At 54.9% G+C, this 19,071-nt stretch overlaps 7 protein-coding genes across 7 annotated transcripts; 2 read left to right on the top strand and 5 right to left on the bottom strand.

Moving 5' to 3' along the window:
- Nucleotides 1–8: 8 nt before the first annotated feature.
- MRET_2332 (UDP-glucose:glycoprotein glucosyltransferase) lies at nucleotides 9–4,592 on the bottom strand (the record flags this gene model as incomplete). The annotated part of the gene is made up of 1 exon (XM_027628959.1): nucleotides 9–4,592. The coding sequence occupies one exon, from the start codon at nucleotides 4,590–4,592 to the stop codon at nucleotides 9–11; it is 4,584 nt and encodes a 1,527-aa protein (XP_027484742.1).
- A 104-nt stretch (nucleotides 4,593–4,696) lies between these two features.
- MRET_2331 (syntaxin 6) lies at nucleotides 4,697–5,363 on the top strand (the record flags this gene model as incomplete). The annotated part of the gene is made up of 2 exons (XM_027628958.1): nucleotides 4,697–5,296; nucleotides 5,325–5,363. 2 exons carry the CDS (start codon nucleotides 4,697–4,699, stop codon nucleotides 5,361–5,363), a joined length of 639 nt encoding a protein of 212 aa, XP_027484739.1.
- Nucleotides 5,364–5,433: 70 nt separating this feature from the next.
- Nucleotides 5,434–10,728, bottom strand: MRET_2330 (ABC transporter; the record flags this gene model as incomplete). The annotated part of the gene is made up of 1 exon (XM_027628957.1): nucleotides 5,434–10,728. The coding sequence occupies one exon, from the start codon at nucleotides 10,726–10,728 to the stop codon at nucleotides 5,434–5,436; it is 5,295 nt and encodes a 1,764-aa protein (XP_027484740.1).
- Nucleotides 10,729–11,095: 367 nt separating this feature from the next.
- Nucleotides 11,096–15,805, bottom strand: MRET_2329 (ABC transporter; the record flags this gene model as incomplete). Its single annotated transcript, XM_027628956.1, has 1 exon — nucleotides 11,096–15,805. One exon carries the CDS (start codon nucleotides 15,803–15,805, stop codon nucleotides 11,096–11,098), a length of 4,710 nt encoding a protein of 1,569 aa, XP_027484064.1.
- Nucleotides 15,806–16,003: 198 nt separating this feature from the next.
- Nucleotides 16,004–16,999, bottom strand: MRET_2328 (uncharacterized protein; the record flags this gene model as incomplete). The annotated part of the gene is made up of 1 exon (XM_027628955.1): nucleotides 16,004–16,999. One exon carries the CDS (start codon nucleotides 16,997–16,999, stop codon nucleotides 16,004–16,006), a length of 996 nt encoding a protein of 331 aa, XP_027484063.1.
- Nucleotides 17,000–17,107: 108 nt separating this feature from the next.
- MRET_2327 (ubiquitin-conjugating enzyme E2 J2) lies at nucleotides 17,108–17,779 on the top strand (the record flags this gene model as incomplete). Its single annotated transcript, XM_027628954.1, has 1 exon — nucleotides 17,108–17,779. One exon carries the CDS (start codon nucleotides 17,108–17,110, stop codon nucleotides 17,777–17,779), a length of 672 nt encoding a protein of 223 aa, XP_027484057.1.
- On the bottom strand, nucleotides 17,780–19,060 carry MRET_2326 (serine/threonine-protein kinase; the record flags this gene model as incomplete). The annotated part of the gene is made up of 1 exon (XM_027628953.1): nucleotides 17,780–19,060. One exon carries the CDS (start codon nucleotides 19,058–19,060, stop codon nucleotides 17,780–17,782), a length of 1,281 nt encoding a protein of 426 aa, XP_027484056.1.
- Between the last annotated feature and the right edge of the window lie 11 nt (nucleotides 19,061–19,071).

The following is a 19,071-nucleotide window of genomic DNA, read 5'->3' as shown; positions in this document are numbered from 1 at the left end:
ACAATTGATCACAACTCATCATGAGGCGTGGAATATGATGGTGAACGCAGTGATTCTGCGAACGCAGCGACCTCATTGTCCAGTTCAGTCCATTCTGGGATTTGGCGACGGGCTCGATCGAGTTTGGGCTCCTTGGTCTTGGGATTACTGCAAAGATCAATAGTCTTGGCTTGTGGAAGCCAGTCATGAGAGCACCACGTCTCGCACCACAACCACGTTTTGTCAAGCGTATGAATCGGCAGCAAGGGCTGGAGATTGTTGGGTAAATCTTGGTCGAGATTCGCCAGTGAGTTTTTGTCAGCGGTCAGTTGCTGGTAATGAACACGCAAAATGTTGCCTGCCGCAATAGAGCGGAAGCGCTTCAGATCTACCACATATAGTGCTGAAATGTGGTAGGGATGACCACGAAGCACATTTTTCCAATAGCCCTGCTTCCAGAATCGATAGCCATCCATGTCTTCACTATCGTCACCCATGGGAGGATAGGCGTATGGAGCACCGTGCAGGTCCATGTCCACGAGTTGCTTGAGGTCCGTACGCACAATTTGATCAGCGTCCACAAAAATGACCCGATCCAAGTCGAGGGGGAAAAGAACATCGAGAAACAGGATCTTATATGCCCAAATCATACGCTGTTTCTCTGTCTGCTCGCGCAACCATTCTGGCCAGGCGTAGGTGATTAACTCGTAATCGAAGTGATAGGCCTGAGCCAGATGAGGAATAAATGACTTGAACGAAGGCGATAGGAAATTCTCCACGAACCAGAATTTGACGCTGCTCTTCGTGTGACGCAGCACACTCAGAATCATGATGTAGGTCATGCGCTCGTATAGATGTCCACTGGCCAATGTAAATACATTAATCTCGGCATGTTTGCCCTTTGAACGCATAGGACGAAGTAGCTGACCAACGTAAGAAACGGCCTGATGTAACAACGAAGAGAATTTGCTCGTCGTCAGCGACTCGGCCATATCGACACTGGAAATCAGCTCCTCCATTTCTTTGCCTTTATGCTTGCGGAAGGTGGGAAAAATGGTAACACCTTCGAGCGTATCGAGAGTTATGGCCGCACCCGTATGGCTGACAGGTGGACTCGACCATCCAAGCGCGCCGACACTCGTCATTTCGTACAAGTCCTGGCTGCGTCCTTCCCGAATGCGGAGAGTCCAGCGACCTGGCTGGGCACGGAATTGAAAGTACCCAAGGTTCTCCATGACAATGGTATCCAGTTGAGATCTTTGATCATCACTGGACAGCACCAGCTGCAGTCCTTCTGGAATAGGGCCATGTTCAGCACGAGCATGACCTTCGACCAAGATACTGTTCACAGAATAGACGGTATCCAGTCTGCCATGCACGTCGGCGAGACGAATATTATCGAGATCATACACGGCCTCGTCGGCCATCGCCACAAGCGAGCGTGGCGCATGGATTTGCATCGTAAGCACAGAACTTTCGGGCAAACTTTCGAATGACAAGCTCGGCATGTCTTCCTGACCGTGTTCATCAAATCGTGGCTGAGTTCGATAATCAAATCGAGTAAATTGATTAAACGGCAAAGAAGGTACTCGAATGCGAGGGTTTAGCATCAGTGATATACGCACACAGCTAAACGTGGACATCATCCGCAGCAGGCTAACGAGCTGCGGCGCATTCGTGCACAATGGATCCAGGAGACCTGTGATATGGATCGGAGCAGAGTCTTGGCCCATGCGCAGCATCAGGTCAGAGTTGTGAAGATACATGCCCGATGGGTCTCGTTTCTGAGGTGCGGATTCCATGGGTCCTTCCTGGTCCGAGTTCTTGGCAAAGTTCCATCCGACAACCGACACGGCAAACTCGATGACTTGCGCACGGCTCTCTCGAGTTTCATCCGGTACATCCAGAGCATTAAGGAGTGCCTGAACATGCACTTCGTCTTCCCATGCTACCACCGACTCGATATCAAATTGACTGACCCCCTGAATGTGGTCTAGGCTCTGCCCATTGAGTAGAATGATGGGCCCGACGTGCTTCAACTCGAGGGCCTGTGAGAAAGCAAGGCTGATTTGGCTCCACGAGTATTTGGTCGTTGGAATGTGATACTTCTGACGAAGATTCTCCAGCGACGCTGCGAGATTATTTGATTCGAGTGCGTGGTACAAGTCATTGTGCGACATGTTGGACAAAGCGCCGGCGTGCATGGCCTGCAGGAGCCATTCAGACAACAAACCATCTGATGTGCCGGTGTGCACAAACGAAAGGCGAAAAGGAGTCGTTTCCATCGCTTCTAGCGCACGAAGAAGAATGTCGAGCGTGGCACGGTCATTCAGATCGCCCAAGAGGCGGATCGATACACTCGTGTCGCCAGGACTGTACAAGAAGTCGCGGATGGGTCTGGCATGCTCTCCAAGCTCGCGTGTCACATCTGGCAGGCGTACATAGACGGACGGACGCACAAAAGATTGGGCATCTTCGACCATCGTCACAAGAGCAGAGCGTCTCGATTTTGTGTCGCGCAGATCATAGAAATAGCGCGTGTATCGATCCTGGCTGTCAATATACCCATCCCTGATATCGTCCCATGCCATCTGCAGCTGGTACTTGGTAGCAGCAAAGACTTGTGATATGAGATGTTCATCTAAGCTGACTTCTTGACCATTGAAATAGGCAACACCAGAGGAGCCCGGACGCTTCATCGTATGCAGACGGCCCAAGTAGCTTTTCGCCAGTTCAAGCAGGCGCTTGTAGCCAGAGATGCGTTCGCCACCATTCAAGAAGGCCATCAGCTCATTGTCTTCCTGCGCACTTGCCGGGAGCATGGATCGGAGCACAGCGCGGGCCTGTTTCGGATCCACACGACCTTCAGGTGTAAGTGGCGTCGCGGCAAGCTTTTGCAAGAAGAGGGGTATTTCTAGCGCTGCTAGCTGCTCCATACCGAGCCAAAGAAGCTGTGCTAGAACATGGCAGTCTTCGTCTTCCAGGAGGGGCACAATGCCCCAGCGTATAGCATAATCCATCAGTGTGGCGTCCAAGTACATGCCCAAAAGCAAAAGAGCCCGAGGATCACGCATGTCCAGTAGAACGACGAGTTGGAAAAAGTTTTGCTGTATGAGCGGCAGTCCACTCATCCAACGGTAGCGCATCATGTCTTTGAGTGTCTTGGGCCAGTCGGCGTACATGGAATTCGTCAGGTCATTCACCCAAGCAATCACGGGCATGCCAAGCTCTGAGCTCGACTCGAGGGCATCGCTTGCATCGTAGAACTGCGGTGCCGCTTGGATAGGTGCGAAGGCAGCATTCACACTGGGATTCGCCATGATCATTTCGGCTCCATCCGGCGAGATGCCTAGCTCAGACGCCCCGAAGGCCTCGATGAGATCAAGTTCGTCATGCATCCTTTTGATAAACGAAAGAGGTTGCAGCTCTGTGACAGGCACAGGAAGTCCATTGATCCATAGCTGAGTTATACCTGGTGATATCAACCGTTTTTCGACGTTGTTCAAAGTATCCAAAATTGTATCATCGTCGGGTATAGTATCCATGTAGTCAGAAAGCGTGCCTGAGTGAATGGGAAAATCTAGCACAATAGACTCCCACGTTGACATGGGATCGTCAGACGACAAGATCGCATGTGTAGCCGCTACATCCAGCTGGGCCAACTCTGAAATAGTCAGGTTGCTGTGCCGCGTCACAGCGTCTTGCACGGAAGGCCTTTTCGTGCCCAAGAGACGGTGGAGCTTGTTTTGAAGCTGGTCTGAGAAGATGCGCACTCGATCAGGCTCATGCGACATGGGCAGTTCGGCGTGGTGCGACTTGTCGATATGCCTATCATCCAAGACGAGATAGTCCACCTTTTTTAAATGCATCGTCGTCCCGAATCCAGAAAAGTAGCGCGACATGGGACGTGACTTCACTGATGCAACAGACGGCCGCCATCGAAAGACGTACTTGACGTGCGACGTACTGGACAGCGCGTGCAGCATGTCGTGGAATTCGTGAATACTTGTGGAGTATGGGTCGGCATACAGGACGAGAGAAGGCCCAGGAGCCGTATGCGATGGGTGTACGTGATCGTGAGCAAGGAGGGGGGACGATGTGTTTAGTGCCTGAATGGCCTGCCGCGCGGCCGGAAGTGAGCAGTAGGCATGGCCATTTACATGCACAAACGTATCACACGGTACATTAAGCGAACGGAGATTCGAGCCTGCCTCAAACATCTGATAATACGATTCGACCTTCGCCGCTTGTGCATGTTGCGCCACTAAGGTGCGCCATTCCTCCAGATGGCTTTCCGGATATGCATCGTGCACATCAACGGCTAGCGACCGCAAGACGCCTTCCATGTGATGATAAAGGCGCTCATACGACATGTCCTTTAGCTCACCACCCGCTGATGGGTGGGACCAAATGCGAGAAACGAGCGAGAAGAAGGCATGAGGCCACACTTGTCCGGCCGCCTCCATCATCTCGAGGAGAGGAGCAGCATGGGTGGCACTGTCACTATAATTGTGCCAATTGTGCCGCAGACTCACGCGTACGGGTACTTGAGCTTGTGCGCCCCAGCACAGGCACCATACGAGACATGCGGCCCAGGCCACCAGGAGCCGCATCTCAGCTGGACAAGGCACGCCCTTGGCTCGAGAGGCCCTCCACACCGCGTTGGACTTGGCACGTGGAACGACACGCGTCCTATGCTGAGACGGACGCCTGCGCTATGGCCGTCGTGGAGCGTGGCATGCCGCGTGATCCGTACTGGGACTATGAGCATGATATAAAGCAGGCGCTGAGCCATGCAGAAAAGCTATCCAGAGAGGCCCCTTTTGATGCAAGTGTGCGGACGCCGCTGGGAAACACACTCGATGAGCTGAGGCAGGACCTGAGTGACGTCAAAGAGACGGTGCGCATCGTCGAGCAGAGTGATGCCAATCGCTTTGGCATTGATGCCCGTGAGCTAGATCGACGGAAAGAGTTTATATCAAAGAGTGAACAGGCGCTACAGCGCTTGTCTAGTGCGAGCGTGGCATCGGATACCCCAGCCTCGACTTCTTTGGCATGGGAACGCGAGCAGCAGCAAATGCTCCTGGCGAATCAGGACCAGGCACTGGATACCATTGGATCATCGCTGTCGACGCTGCGGTCGCAAGCACATCTGATCGGGCAAGAAACTGATGAGCATGTCCTTATGCTGGGCGAGCTGGACGCGGATGTGGACCGAGCACAGACGCGACTCCAGCGGGCCATGACACAGATGGACCGTTTCGTCGCCCGTGCCGATGCTCGTGTGGGCGGATGGTGCGTCTGGATCTTGGTGGCGGTACGTGGATGCAAAACTAATCTTTCAGGTATTGCTGCTATTGCTATTGCTGGTATTCATCATGTAAATATACGCTGAGCGTTGTTTCTGCGAAGCGACCACATTCGCGCCATTCTCATGGCCTGCATGGCATATGGCTAGTGGTAGTAGTATGAAATGCCCGATATCGTACGCCGTGGCTGTGCAGAAGTCGCCTCCGGTTGCAGGATCGGCGGCCCAGACGGTGCCACTGCCCCCGCTGACGTGTGCCATGTCTCCATATTGCTCGAGTCGTCGTGCGGGCTGTGCAAGGCGGGCGAGTCATACGCGTCCGTCTCCATGTACATCGAGTCTTCATGAGGGAACTTGTGCCGCTTGCGTGGCTCGAGGGGGTGAGACATGGGCGTGCTCACGATCTCGTCTTGGTCAAGCAGGGGCGATTCCGACATGAGCTGCGTCTTGGATGTCACCAGGTCTGGGTGGATGTACGACGATGCTAGTCTGGATCCATCGTGGTCATGGTGTGCTGCATCAAACATGTTTGTGACACTGGCGCCCAGTGCATGCGGTACATTGACGGCCATCGCGGGCGTCTCTAATTGCATGGCTCCCGTGGGAATGGGCAGCTGTTCCTCGGGACCGGACGGCGCCGTCTTGGTTTTCTTGGCGTTCTTGTTCTTGCCAAAGCGGTAGATGCGGAAGAGCCAAAACAGTAGGAAGAGCAGGGCAGTGTTAAATGCAATGTAGGCGACAATAATACCAAGGTCTCGGTACTTGTTGCCCGCATCCATTCGGACCGTAGAGAGGTAATCATCGCCGTAGCGGTACAGACAGAAGGAACATGTGCCATCATTCTCCTCGACATAGTAGCCCTGGCTGCCTGGCGGCGCATGCGGGCCAGAGCGATACGAGAAGGGCTCCATGTGTTCTCCGCACGTCATACCCTCAGGGGGCCGGATGGTCTGCATCTCTCCCTGTTGTGGATCACACTCGACACGCGCACCACCCACAGCGTTGCCGAGAATGCCCTCCATGATCCACGTAAAGGGGCTCAGTTGGAACATCCAGGAGCGCCAAAAGTACGGCATCTGATTCGGCGGCTGCACCACACCACAGAACACCACCACAAACGAAAAGAATGTAGAGAACAAAATCGAGGCAATCATGGCGTTCGGACTCACGGCGGCCATGGCCTGCGCAAAAGTACAGTAGTAAATTTGGAATAGCATGTACAGCCCCCAGCTGTAACCTGCATGCTTGTTGTCCGTCGGGAAGTGAATCAGATAGTACCATGGCAGCCAGTACGTCGTACCACCGAAGAGATTCCATGGAATCTCGACAATCAAGGCGCTCAGCACCATGACGGGCCAAGTGTACATCTTGGAAGGCTTCTCACGTACTTCAAACAGACCACGGAAGCGGATAAACTCCGGCTGCAAATGCTGTGACAATGACGTGGCAGAGACCAAAGCCATGAAACTTGCAAACAGACGATTTTGCAACGCAATGTAGTAGTTTTTCTCACCCTCTTTGTAGAAACTCGAGCCCACACCCAGGCCAGACACAAAGTTCAGCATCAGCTTCGTGTATATATACAGAGGATTGCGCCAGTACGCGATAAATGCTCGCTTTGTGACCTCATACAGCTGCACGATAAACGGCTGTGCATACTCTCGCATCGACGTTAAGGATGTCTCGTCTTGTACATGACGCTTCGTAGCATAAATATGTGCCAGTTCTTCGCGCAGCTGCCGGTTGAGATCGCTCTGCAAGAACAGGTCGTGCCAGTTCTTGTCCGTTGTCGCTGTCGCACCGGCTCCGATCACGTCTAAAATATACTCGGCTGGATTGTCATTCTCTCCACACTTGACCCCACTCCGTTCTTCAAAGTATCGAATCAGTGTCATCGAGTTCGGTCCGAGATCTCCAAAGTACGCCGTCCGGCCTCCCTTCTGCAGCAGCAAAAGTCGATCAAATTGATTGAACAGTTCTCCGCTTGGCTGGTGAATCGTACACAGAATCGCCTGTCCTTCCGATGCCAGCTTCTTCAGGAACCGCACCACTGACCATGCTGCCTGCGCATCCAGACCCGACGTCGGCTCATCCAAGAACAGCAGCAGACTCGGCTTCGCTGCCAGCTCTACGCCAATCGTCAGTCGCTTGCGCTGCTCGACGTTTAGACCTTGGCCCACATCGCCAACAATAGCATCAGCGAATTGTTCCATTTCCAACAGCTCAATGACGGTTTCCACATACGCTAGACGCTCTTCTTTCGGCGTCTCACGCGGCTGACGAAGCATTGCCGAGAACTGCAGGGCTTCACGCACCGTGTGCTGCGCCAAATGCACATCCTGCTGCTGACAGTAGCCAGTATCGGCTTGGAACGACTTCGGCAGTGGCTTGCCGTTGACGAAAAAGTCACCTGCGACGACGCCCACATCGGTGCGCTGGGCCAAGACGTTGAGAAGCGTGGTCTTACCGGCACCACTCTCACCCATCAAGGCTGTCATCTTGCCCGGCGCGACGTAGCCCGACACATGATTCAACAGACGGCGAGGCTTGCCTTTGATCATGACATCGTACGTGATGTTGTCCCAACTGAACACTGCGTCAGACACTTTGAGATGGCCACCTCCCTTGGTGGGTGGCGGCTCAGCTGCATCCTGCGTCTCAGCAGGTGCGTCTTCTTCGAGCGCCTTTTCCTGGTCATTCGCTGACGGTAGGTTCTTCATGTGTTTCGCCTTAGAGCGCTCAAATTGCATCTCACCACCCAACGCTGCTGGATCGATTTGGTGGTTGGACGCGTACAGAAAACACAAGATGAAAAAGACCCAGAAGGCTAGGATGATCATCGAGTTGCGTACGCGATTGTCCCACGAAAAGTCGTACATGTCACGCAAATACCTGTCACCATTGACCATGGCCTCGCCTGGCTGAGCACTCATGACAGGACACACTTGGTTCACGAGGTCAATTTGCCGGCCAGGCACAACAGGCACAAGCTGCTCACAGTCAAATAAGGAGTCATGGTATTCGTTCGCCAGAAGCACCTCGAACCCGAACGCGACGGGATTGCAATAGTTGAGCCACTTCCACCAAGGCTTCATCGACTTGCGCGGGATCATATAACCGGTATAGAGCGCCACGTCAAGCACAGCCAGACCGCCGAATGTTGTTGCTAACGGCTCAGACTTGGTGGCCGAGGCGATCATGCGGAAAAAGGAAGTCATGCAGTACGTGACAAGAGCCGTCACACCAAGATACGTGAAAAAGCGGCCAGCATCGGCATTCAGACCCGTCATCCAGTACACAATGATATCAAACACAAAGATGGAGACGGCACGGATGGGAAAATCGAGGATGGTATTGCTCAGTGCATCCGCGGAGGGATGCAGCATGGCAAATCGCTTTTGACGAATCACGATGGGGCGTTGCTCGTAGCACAGCGAGATTTCCGACATGCCTGTGAAGGAATTGTACAGGAGCGAGAAGAACAATACACCACCACGTGAGAAGAAGCCAGCTGAGTTTTTCGGCAGCTGAAAGAACACGGAACCAATAATGAGCGCCTGGAATAGCGCAGCAAGCACGACAGTAATGTGCGTGCCCATATCACCCATGGCAATCTGTGCACGGCGCCTGAGGGCCAGCTGTACTTGCATGGGCCACGATAGCAGGTAGCGACTGCTTCGCAAAGTGTATTTGGCTCGCTCATCTCGCGCAAGGTTCACGTAATGGTCCGCATTTTGCTTCGTCTGGCGAGCCATCATCGAAGCGATATAGTTGTCGATTTCGGTGCGGTTGGCAGCGCCGATCCATGAATCTCGGAAAGCTTGCGCTTGTTCTTTGGGCGAGCGGGGAACAGGACCTGGGAAGTGAGGATTCACATTTTGACCACCCGTGTCCGTGCAAGCGACAAGAAAATCGGCGGTGGTCTGACGATTGAGGGGCTCAAAACCAATCGACTTGAAATACTCGACGGCCAGTGCCACAGGGCCAAAGTACACCAAGTAACCCTGATTGAGAAGCGCCACTTTATCAAACAGCTTCGTGATGTTTTCACCAGCCTGGTAAATGCAGGCGATGGTCGTGCAGTTGGCGATGTTGGTCTGGATGCGTAGAGCTGTGACGAACTCGAGAGCCGTAGATGCATCTAAGCCTCGCGAAGAGTTGTCGTAGAGCGCGATTTTGGCACGCGCGGCTAGTGTCTCGGCAATACTCACACGCTTTCGCTCACCACCCGACACACCGCGGATCATGTCGTTTCCGACCTTGGTATTGTAGGTATGTCGCAGGCCCAGTACGGTGGCTAAGACCTCGCGCGTGCCGTCGACGTACTCTCGACGATCGCCTGTCTCACCGAGCGTGATGCGGTACTTGGTATTCGGCGCGCGTGTGGCAGTGGCAAAGCGCAGCGTCTGGCCCACAGTGAGCGTTGGAAAATGCACATCGTCTTCGGGCGAATAAACCACATCGCCGCGCAGTGGGCCGTCGATGCTGCGGTGATCTAGACCTTCGTACAAGATCGTGCCGTCCACGCTGCGGTACCCATCGCGATACGACGCAAGTGCCTTGAGTAGGGACGTACACCCACTACCAGGGCGGCCCAAGACGAGCAGCATTTCACCTGGTTTGACGCATCCCTCAATGTCTTGCAGAATGGTTTTGACGGGGCGGTGCATCATTTCTCGGATGTTGGAGATCATGCGAATAGGCAGCATAAGACATGAGCCAAACGTCTCATTGAGTTGGGCGCCCGTACCGTATCCCGTCACACGCAGGTCGCGAAATGCAATACCCATGGATCGCTGCTCGGTGCCTCGCTCAGCCATTTCACGATACACTTCTCGCAACAGGTACGACAAGTCAAATTTGTGTTTCTCATCAAAGGGATCATACGTCGCTTCAACGCCTGCGCTATTAGACGTCACATCTGCCTCTGTCACAAACTTGGAATCAGACGCGTTCATATAAGGTGATGCGAAATTCGGCGATGCTTCGCCGAACGCCACATATGAAGCAGAGTCAGCGCTTGGTCCCACAAAGTTGGAGTGGCGCTGTGTGTTTGATCGACGGGTGCGTGTCGAGAGTCTCCGAAAGAGATTATTGACACCCTCAGGATCAAGTGTGTTCATCGGCACAGTGGGACGTGCACGACGGTTACCCTGGTCGTACAGTTCTATGGGCGTGCCGAATGGCCGCTCCAACGGCTTGCCCAGAGGTGTATCCGGAGAGGGCTGAGCAGGATGGGGTGACGGTGTCATGATTTTATCACCCTGAGATATGTGTGTGTACATGCTCGGCGGCTGAGCCATGGGCGAATCTGTCATGCCCGGATGGGACGTAGCTGATAGGAATTCATGATCATGTGTGGTCGGAGTCGTTTGGCCACCGTCCATCATAGGATATATATTATGAGGGGGCGCAAGGCCAAGTCCCTCGGTTCGCTGCATTATGCGTTCACGCACGGACAGACTTGCGCAAGTGTCGTGAACGGTGTGCTTTGGGCTCGAAGAATACACCGGCGAGCGAGTGGAATTTTTTTTTGCTGGGGGGCCAACAAGCCTTCTTGGTCCGGGCGCTGGCGGAAAACAACACTGGACTAGCGCAGCCCTCGCTGGTCCACGGCCCTGGCACCTGACCTAAAAACCATGCATGAGGCTGCATAGTAGAAAATCGTGCAGGAAATCCCATTGGCTTACGTACATCTACCAAAGGACAGGCCCCGGCCTGTCCGCCCAGAAATAATTAGTCGATGCTGAGAAAAGCCGGGGGCCGCGGACTCGAACCAGTCCCTGGACGCCAAGCCATCAGAGCATCCTAGCTGCGCTCAGGTGGCACCTGCTTTTCGGATTCGATCGTGTCGGGCATGTTGCTGCTGCCTTCCGTTTCATTCTTAGTTTGAGGAGTAGCCTTGGTCCTGCTGATCTTGGGCATACGCCACTTGTGCACGCGGAATATGTAGTACAAAAAGATATACAGACCATAGTTGAAAGCGATGTAGGCAATAATGAAGCCGATGTCGCGGTACCGGTGGGAAGAATCGAGAAGGATGCTTTGCAAATAGTCTTCACCGTGACGCATGACACAGTAGTGGCAGGTGCCGTTCGGACCCTGCTCATAGTAACCTGTGCGCGACTCCGGTGGGGCCTTGTCAAACGTCCAGCTAAAGTCGCCCAGGTAGTCGTCACACGACATGCCCGATGGTGGGTACAAGACATTGAACTCTTTCGGCTCGCACTGCACAGGTTGGTCGTGTATGACGTTACCCATCATACCCTCAATAATCCACGTGAACGGACTGAGACGGAACATCCATTTGCGCCAGAAGTAGGGCAGCTGAGGCGGTGGCTGTACAACACCACAGAACACAATGACAAACGAAAAGAGGGTCGCAAACAGCATAGATGCAATCATAGCATTCGGTGAGATGGTAGCCACAGCTTGTGCAAAGGACGAATAGTACAACTGGAAGAGCATGTAAAAGCCCCAACTGTAACCGGCGCGAGTGCTCTCCCTGCCGAATTGAACCATGTAGTACCACGGAATCCAGAACAATGTGCCGCCCAAAAAGTTCCATGGAATCTCAACGATGGCTTGACCAAGCAAGAAGACCACCCAGCTGTACATCTTAGAGGGTCGTTCTCGAACTTCAAATAGGCTGCGCTGATCAATAAACTCTGGTTGAAGCTGTTGCGACAGCGATGTCGAGAGCACTAGCGACATGAACGTAGCAAACAGCTTGTTTTGCAGACTGGCTGTCGACGTCTTGGCGCCCTGGCCCCAGAAACTCGAACCGATAAAGAGACCACCAAACGTATTCAGGAACAGCTTAGCGATCACATACGTCGGATTACGCCAGTATGAGACAAAAGCACGGCGGACGACCTCGGACACTTGAACAAAGAAAGGTTGAGCATACTCACGGTTAAGACGCGAGCTGGCTTCCGCTGAAAGGGGCGCCTCTGTACCAAGGCGAGACAGCCTATCCAACTCGCTTTGCATCTCAGCGTACTGTGGGCTTTCACGGTACAGTTGGAACCAGTTCTTATCCGTGGTGGCTGTCGCACCGGCTCCAATCACGTCTAAAATATACTCGGCTGGATTGTCATTCTCTCCACACTTGACCCCACTCCGTTCTTCAAAGTATCGAATCAGTGTCATCGAGTTCGGTCCGAGATCTCCAAAGTACGCCGTCCGGCCTCCCTTCTGCAGCAGCAAAAGTCGATCAAACTGGTTGAACAACTCTCCGCTTGGCTGGTGAATCGTACACAGAATCGCCTGTCCTTCCGATGCCAGCTTCTTCAGGAACCGCACCACTGACCATGCTGCCTGCGCATCCAGACCCGACGTCGGCTCATCCAAGAACAGCAGCAGACTCGGCTTCGCTGCCAGCTCTACGCCAATCGTCAGTCGCTTGCGCTGCTCGACGTTTAGACCTTGGCCCACATCGCCAACAATAGCATCGGCGAAGCGCTGCATTTCCAGCAGCTCGATGACGGTTTCCACATACGCCAGACGCTCTTCTTTCGGTGTCTCACGCGGCTGACGAAGCATCGCCGAGAACTGCAGGGCTTCGCGCACCGTGTGCTGCGCCAAATGCACATCCTGCTGCTGACAATAGCCAGTATCGGCTTGGAACGACTTGGGGAGAATCCGACCATTGACAGTGAAATCGCCAGTTACAACACCAACATCGGTGCGCTGGGCCAAGACGTTGAGAAGCGTGGTCTTACCAGCACCACTCTCACCCATCAAGGCTGTCATCTTACCGGGCGCAACGTAACCAGACACATCATCAAGCAAGCGACGCGTTTGGTCCTTAATTTGGACGTCATAGCAGACGTGGCGCCAGCTGAATACCTCATCAGATACTTCGAGGGCACCAGTGTCATGTTCGTGTTCTTTTTCGTCCTCTCCCCTAGCGCGACGTGCCTCTTCTTGCTCAATAATGGCGTCTTCAGGGTCATCGGCATACTCTTTCAAAATCTTGTTATCAACCTTGCCACGCTTAAACACCATGACACCTCCTAGAGACGATGGATCCGACTGGAACTCGGAAGCCACCATGTAGGCAAGAATGCAAAAGACGTAAAATGCGATAATGATACCCACGTTGCGATCAGTGTTGTCCCAGGAATAGCCATATTTGTTGTCCAGATACGCGAGTGCATCAATATGATATTTACCTGGTTGACCACCCTCGATAGGACAGACTTGGTTTTCAACAGAGGCGTTCGGGTAAGGTGGGATCATTTGGGCACAGGTAATGTCCTTATCACGGAACTCATTGGCCAGTAAAATTTCGAAACCAAACGAGATCGGATTGCAGTAGGACAGCCAGCGCCACCAAACCACCATGGACGGGCGGGGAATAGCGAAACCGGCGTAAAGGGCGCAGTCGATAATAACAAGACCCGCAGCCATGGTCGAGAGTGCCATGCTGTGGAAAAACGCGCTAAGCGCATTGAAGAACGTCACCATCGTGTATGTGATTAGCAAAGTCAGGAAGAAGAAAATGAAGAACTTGTCTGCACGGTACGATAGACCGGACATGAAGTACAGCACAATGTTGAAAAACATGATAGGAACAAAACGTGATGGAATATCCAATAATACATTCGCGAGAGAGTCGGCCGCGGGACGCAGCATAGCGAACCGCTTGTGCCGAATAACGATCGGGCGCTGGCGATAATTGTTAGGAATTTCGGCCATGGCCGCGAAACTGTTATACAGCAGGGCAAAGAACATAACACCACTGCGCGAGAAGAGGGCCTGAGACGAGTCGTCCATTTGGAAGAACACGGATCCCATAATAATGGCCTGGAAAACGACGGCGCAAGACATGATAATAGCCGTCTGGCGATCGCCCCACGAGATCTGCGCGCGACGCTTGATCGCCAAGCGTACCTGCTGGGGCATCGAGAGCATGTACATGCTGCGCTTACTTACGTGCTTGGCGCGCTGATCACGCGTCACGCTCACATATTCTTTGCGCGACTCGGCATGCTTGCTATCCAGCTCAGCCATGTACTCTTCCACTTCTTTACGATTGGCCCGGCCATACTCCGAGTTGTTGAAGGCGTCGGCCATGTCCTTTGCGCTACGCGGCACGTACTCAAAGTCGGGATTGACGTTCTGGGCCACAGGGTCCGTGCATGCCACCAAGAAGTCGGACGTCGTCTGGCGGTCGAGCGGTTGGAAACCGATGGACTTGAAGTAGTCCATAGCACTGGACACGGGACCATAGTATACACAGTAGCCACGGTTCATCACAACAACCTTGTCGAACGTTTGCGTGATGGACTCACCAGCCTGGTACATACTCGAGATCGTCGTGAGTCCATTGATGTCCGTGGCGATACGCAAAGCCTCGACAAACTCTAGTGCCGTAGATGCATCCAAACCACGCGAAGAGTTATCAAACATGACGATCTTGGCACGCGCAGCCAGTACCTCACCGATACTCACACGCTTGCGCTCACCACCCGATACACCACGCAACATGGAGTCTCCGACGACAGTGTTGTACGTATGACGCAAACCAAGAATCGTGGCGATGGCCTCACGTGTAAGTTTGGTAAAGGCGCGACGGGAATCTTTCTCTGCAAACGTCACACGATAGTCACCCCTGGGCGCACGCGATGCAGCAGCAAACCTGAGCGTGTCCTTCACCATCAACGTGGGGAAATGCTCGTCATCTTCCGGCGCGTAGACCACTTCACCACGCAAAATATTGTCAATGACCTTGTGATCAAAGCCTTCGTACGAGACTTTGCCATCGATAGTGCGGTATCCATCGCGGTACGACGCCAGTGACTTGAGTAGCGTTGTGCAGCCACTACCAGGGCGGCCTAGCACGAGCAGCATCTCACCGGGCTTGACACAGCCAGTGACGCCATTGAGAATATGCTTCACGTGGGGTTTGATCATTTCACGCAATAGCGGCACAAAATGAAGCGGCGTAAGCATCATCGATCCCACGCTCGTGTTGAGCTTAGCACCGGAGCCGTAGCCCGTTACATCAAGGTCCTGGAACGCTAGGCCCATGCTGGGTAGTTCATGGTTGCGCTCACGCAAAACCTCATTTTGATACTTGAGAAATGCGCCGAGATCGAAGCGGGCATTTTCGTCGAATGGATCCGCCGAGCTCGGGGGCTTGGGCGGAGGTGCCTCGAGATCATCTTTCTTCGTTGGCTCATGTGCGTGCTTACGTGCCTCTTCCTGAAACGAGCGGCTCACACGGTCGACGCCCTCAGGATCGAGGATGTTGATAGGCAGGCTTTTACGGTTCACAGGCACATGGTAGGCAGGAGGGTCAACGGCCGTCGTACTGGCAGGTGGGGCATCCGCTTCTGTCGTATGTTCCGTATAGGCAAGCGGGGCCTCGCTTGTTGGCAGCGCTGGAGCAGGCTCGGCGTGAAGGAAACGCGTAGCCGTGGGGCCTACCGAGTCCATCGTAGCCGAATGCGACTCGGTTGACCCAGGCTGACGCTCACGCGCATTATGGTATGACCTCGCGTCAGTCATGGTCGTCGCCCTGGCTATCTAGCTGCCAAGCACAAGTCGTCGTCGAAAACGTTTGTGAAATTGGCTCGAGCAGCCTATATATGTGTGAAAATCCAAAAAAAAGTGATGAATCCGCGGACTTGGCATTGATGAATAATTATGGTATACGACGCGACAAGCGAGCAAAATTACGTCGTCCACGGAGATGAGATCTCGGCATCACTTTTTTAGACTCCGGTGGAGGGCCATGAGGAACTTGGTCGCAGCGCCGCGTTCGAAGCGGATCTGCTCCAAAAAGTGATCCGGCATATGGCCTGATGCCAATAGGTGGGCATCGCGTGCATGGTTGATATGCGGCATATACACAAAGTCATCGCGCACCACTTGACCACCATCGCTGGATGATACATGCAGCTTTGATTCTTCGAGCGAGAATTGAAAATCGTAAAAGTCGGCGCCGGCGAAAACGATATGATAACGCCGGTGCGCCTCTTCTGGATGAGGCAAATCGACTTGGCGTACCATGAAGCCAGTGAGGTCTTCGTACATGCGCCGAATAGCCCGTTCGTCTTCATTCGCGGTGTAGGCGTGCATCTGCTCCTCAAGATCGGCACGCCGTGCCTGCTCATCGCCCAGCGCACGCTGCACTCGAGCGAGCTGCTCAGTGAGATTGGACACGTCTTGCTCGAGCTGCGTGGCTCGAGGCTCAGGCTCTGAGCCCTTGGGCGTGGTACGCTCCAGCTCCTTCACGCGGTGCTCGGCATGTTCGGCGCGATTCTTCCATGAAGCGAGGGACTCAAGCACATGGCGGTGCCGCGTCTCACTTGCCTTTTTCCATTCCACGAGCGTTTTCTCGCTCTGGGTCATGCGCAGGTCTTTGAGCCGGTCAAACTGCGCCTGTATAGCATCGCGCTCCTGAATGGCCTGCTGGACACGCTCGTCGATGCTCTTCTCGTATCGCATGCGCATATCTTGTAGGAGCGTTTCGAATTCTTCCACAGATGACTGGGCATCTGTTTCGTTCAGCCTGCGCATTTTCGACGCGTGGCCGGATGGGAGGGGCGCCATGCCGGTCGCAGAGGGCGACAGTGCATGCATGCTGGAGCTACTCGGCTCCTCCAGAGGTAAAGATGCGCGTTGTGCTGCCGCACGAGCACTTGGATCCTTCGGTGGACGCCCACGGCGCCCGTGCGTACGCTGCTGCCCAAATGCCATGGTGGCCAAACAAGGGCTGGCAGCGAGCTGCGCCGCGTGGCGCGATGGCAGCACGTGATCATGATTCCTACTCCACTGGCCGCGGCGTAGCCAGACGAGGCTCCTAGCATGGCATCCAAAGCGGCGGCGAAGCGCCTGGCCAAAGAGGCTGCGCTGATGGAAAAAGACCCGCCGCCTTTTTGCTATGCTCGTCCGCGTGAAGACAATGTACTTGAGTGGCACTTTATATTGCGCGGTCCGCCGGGCACGTCGTACGAGGGTGGAGAGTACTGGGGCCAGCTGCTCTTTCCGTCCGACTATCCGTTCAAGCCACCGGGTATCAAAGTTCAGACGCCCAGTGGGCGTTTTGCGCCAGATCAGAAAATATGTACGTCTATGAGCGATTACCATCCCGGCAGCTGGAACCCCGCATGGTCCGTCGCCGGTATCCTGGTAGGTCTGCTGTCGTTCATGTGCACGGACGAGATGACGGCAGGCTCGGTCATGGCCACGCATCGCGAGCGCCAATTGCTTGCAGCCAAGTCGCATTCATTCAACGTGGCGCAGCGCCGCTTTGTGCAGCTCTTTCCCGACTACGCAGGACCCGAGGCGCGGAATGTGCCGAATATGACGCAGGCTGCGAAGCCTCCCACACCGGCAACGCCCGTGTCGCCAGCCCCGCCCGCGGCAGCTCCGCCGCCGCCGCCGCCGTCCAGCTCCTGGAACATAGGCATCATGGCCACCGTCGTGCTGACATGCTTGTTCGCAGCAAAGCTCTTTGACATGTGGGGCCGCGCATAACTAGATATCCAGGTCGTCGTCGGGATCGTCGTCATCCTCGTCGTCCTCACTTTCCGGATCGAAAAAGATGGTGCTTTGGCCCGTGGATCCACGCGGCGTCGCATCTTGCAGCTGGTACGCGAAGGGCAGGGGCACCTGGTCGCGGCGCTCGCGCTGCTGTGGTGTCTCGTGCAGATTGAATGGCACCTGAGTGTGCTGGGGCGGCGGCGGTGCGATCGGCGCTGTGGCGTAGTGGTCCAGTGCCTTGATACGCAGGCGGTGATGTGTGTCGTAGGCGCATAGAGCCCATTCGTCGACCTGCTTGCCGGTGGATTGGTAGATGTGCGTCTCGAGAAAGAGGCATCCATCTGTGTCTTGCAGAATATCGTCCCATGACATGACGGGCTCTGAGTGCGTCCGTGCAGCGCCGGCCTCGAGACTCGCCCATCGAGTCGGCGGCGCGCCCCACCAGCCCGTGCTGCCAGGCTCGTCCAGCACGCCCCATGGGCCGCGGCGTGCGGCATGGTGCACGACGGACCAGAACCGCATGTCTGGCGACGTATCTGGCGGCATGGCGTCGTCGTTGGGGTATGTAAGGAGCGCGTCTTCGTAGGCGGCGCGTCGGAGAGAGGCGTGAGAGGCAGGGGGCGCGAGGCCGTAGGTCTCGTGTATGTAGCGCACAAAGGCAGCCGGGTGCACACGCACAGACAGGGTGGCGTGCGTCCAGGGCGGACCGGACAAGACATCGTGCATCGGCTGGATGCCGACCCATAGCTGTGGGCACCGCAGCGACGAAACGAGCGACGCAGCCGACGCAGTCGGATCGCCATCGTAGCCCAGCACGACGCGTGAGAAGCGCGGCAGAAACGACAAGAGTCTCCGAACAAAGGCGTACGCAGCGCGATCCGAGCACTGCGTTGATTCGACGAGGGCATCCAAAGAGTCCAAGACGATGGTCATCCGCGTGTGCTGAGCAAGCTTATCGACTGCCGCGAGGATACTGCGCTCGACGTGTGCGAGCGACATGCCATCGTGGACGGAGCGGTAGTGGTAGTCGATGACGTGCACGCCGACGCCTGACGGGTACAGCTGCGGCTGACGCTGGACACACACCACCACGACCGGACACGATCGCTCCACGGCTCGCACTATCATCTCACGACACAGACCAACACTCGACTGTGCGATCGAGTGCTCCAGCAGCACGAGCTGCATCGAAGTGGGTACGCGCGTGCGCCCCGCACGCGACGACGGCGCCACGGCGCCATGATTCAGCACCGCTGACGCGGCGCACCAGGACATGAGGGCAGAAG

The sequence above is a fragment of the Malassezia restricta genome, chromosome III (genome assembly GCF_003290485.1).
Source record: "Malassezia restricta chromosome III, complete sequence".
Lineage (NCBI taxonomy): Eukaryota > Fungi > Basidiomycota > Malasseziomycetes > Malasseziales > Malasseziaceae > Malassezia > Malassezia restricta.
This window is presented reverse-complemented; position numbering and strand designations above follow the sequence as displayed.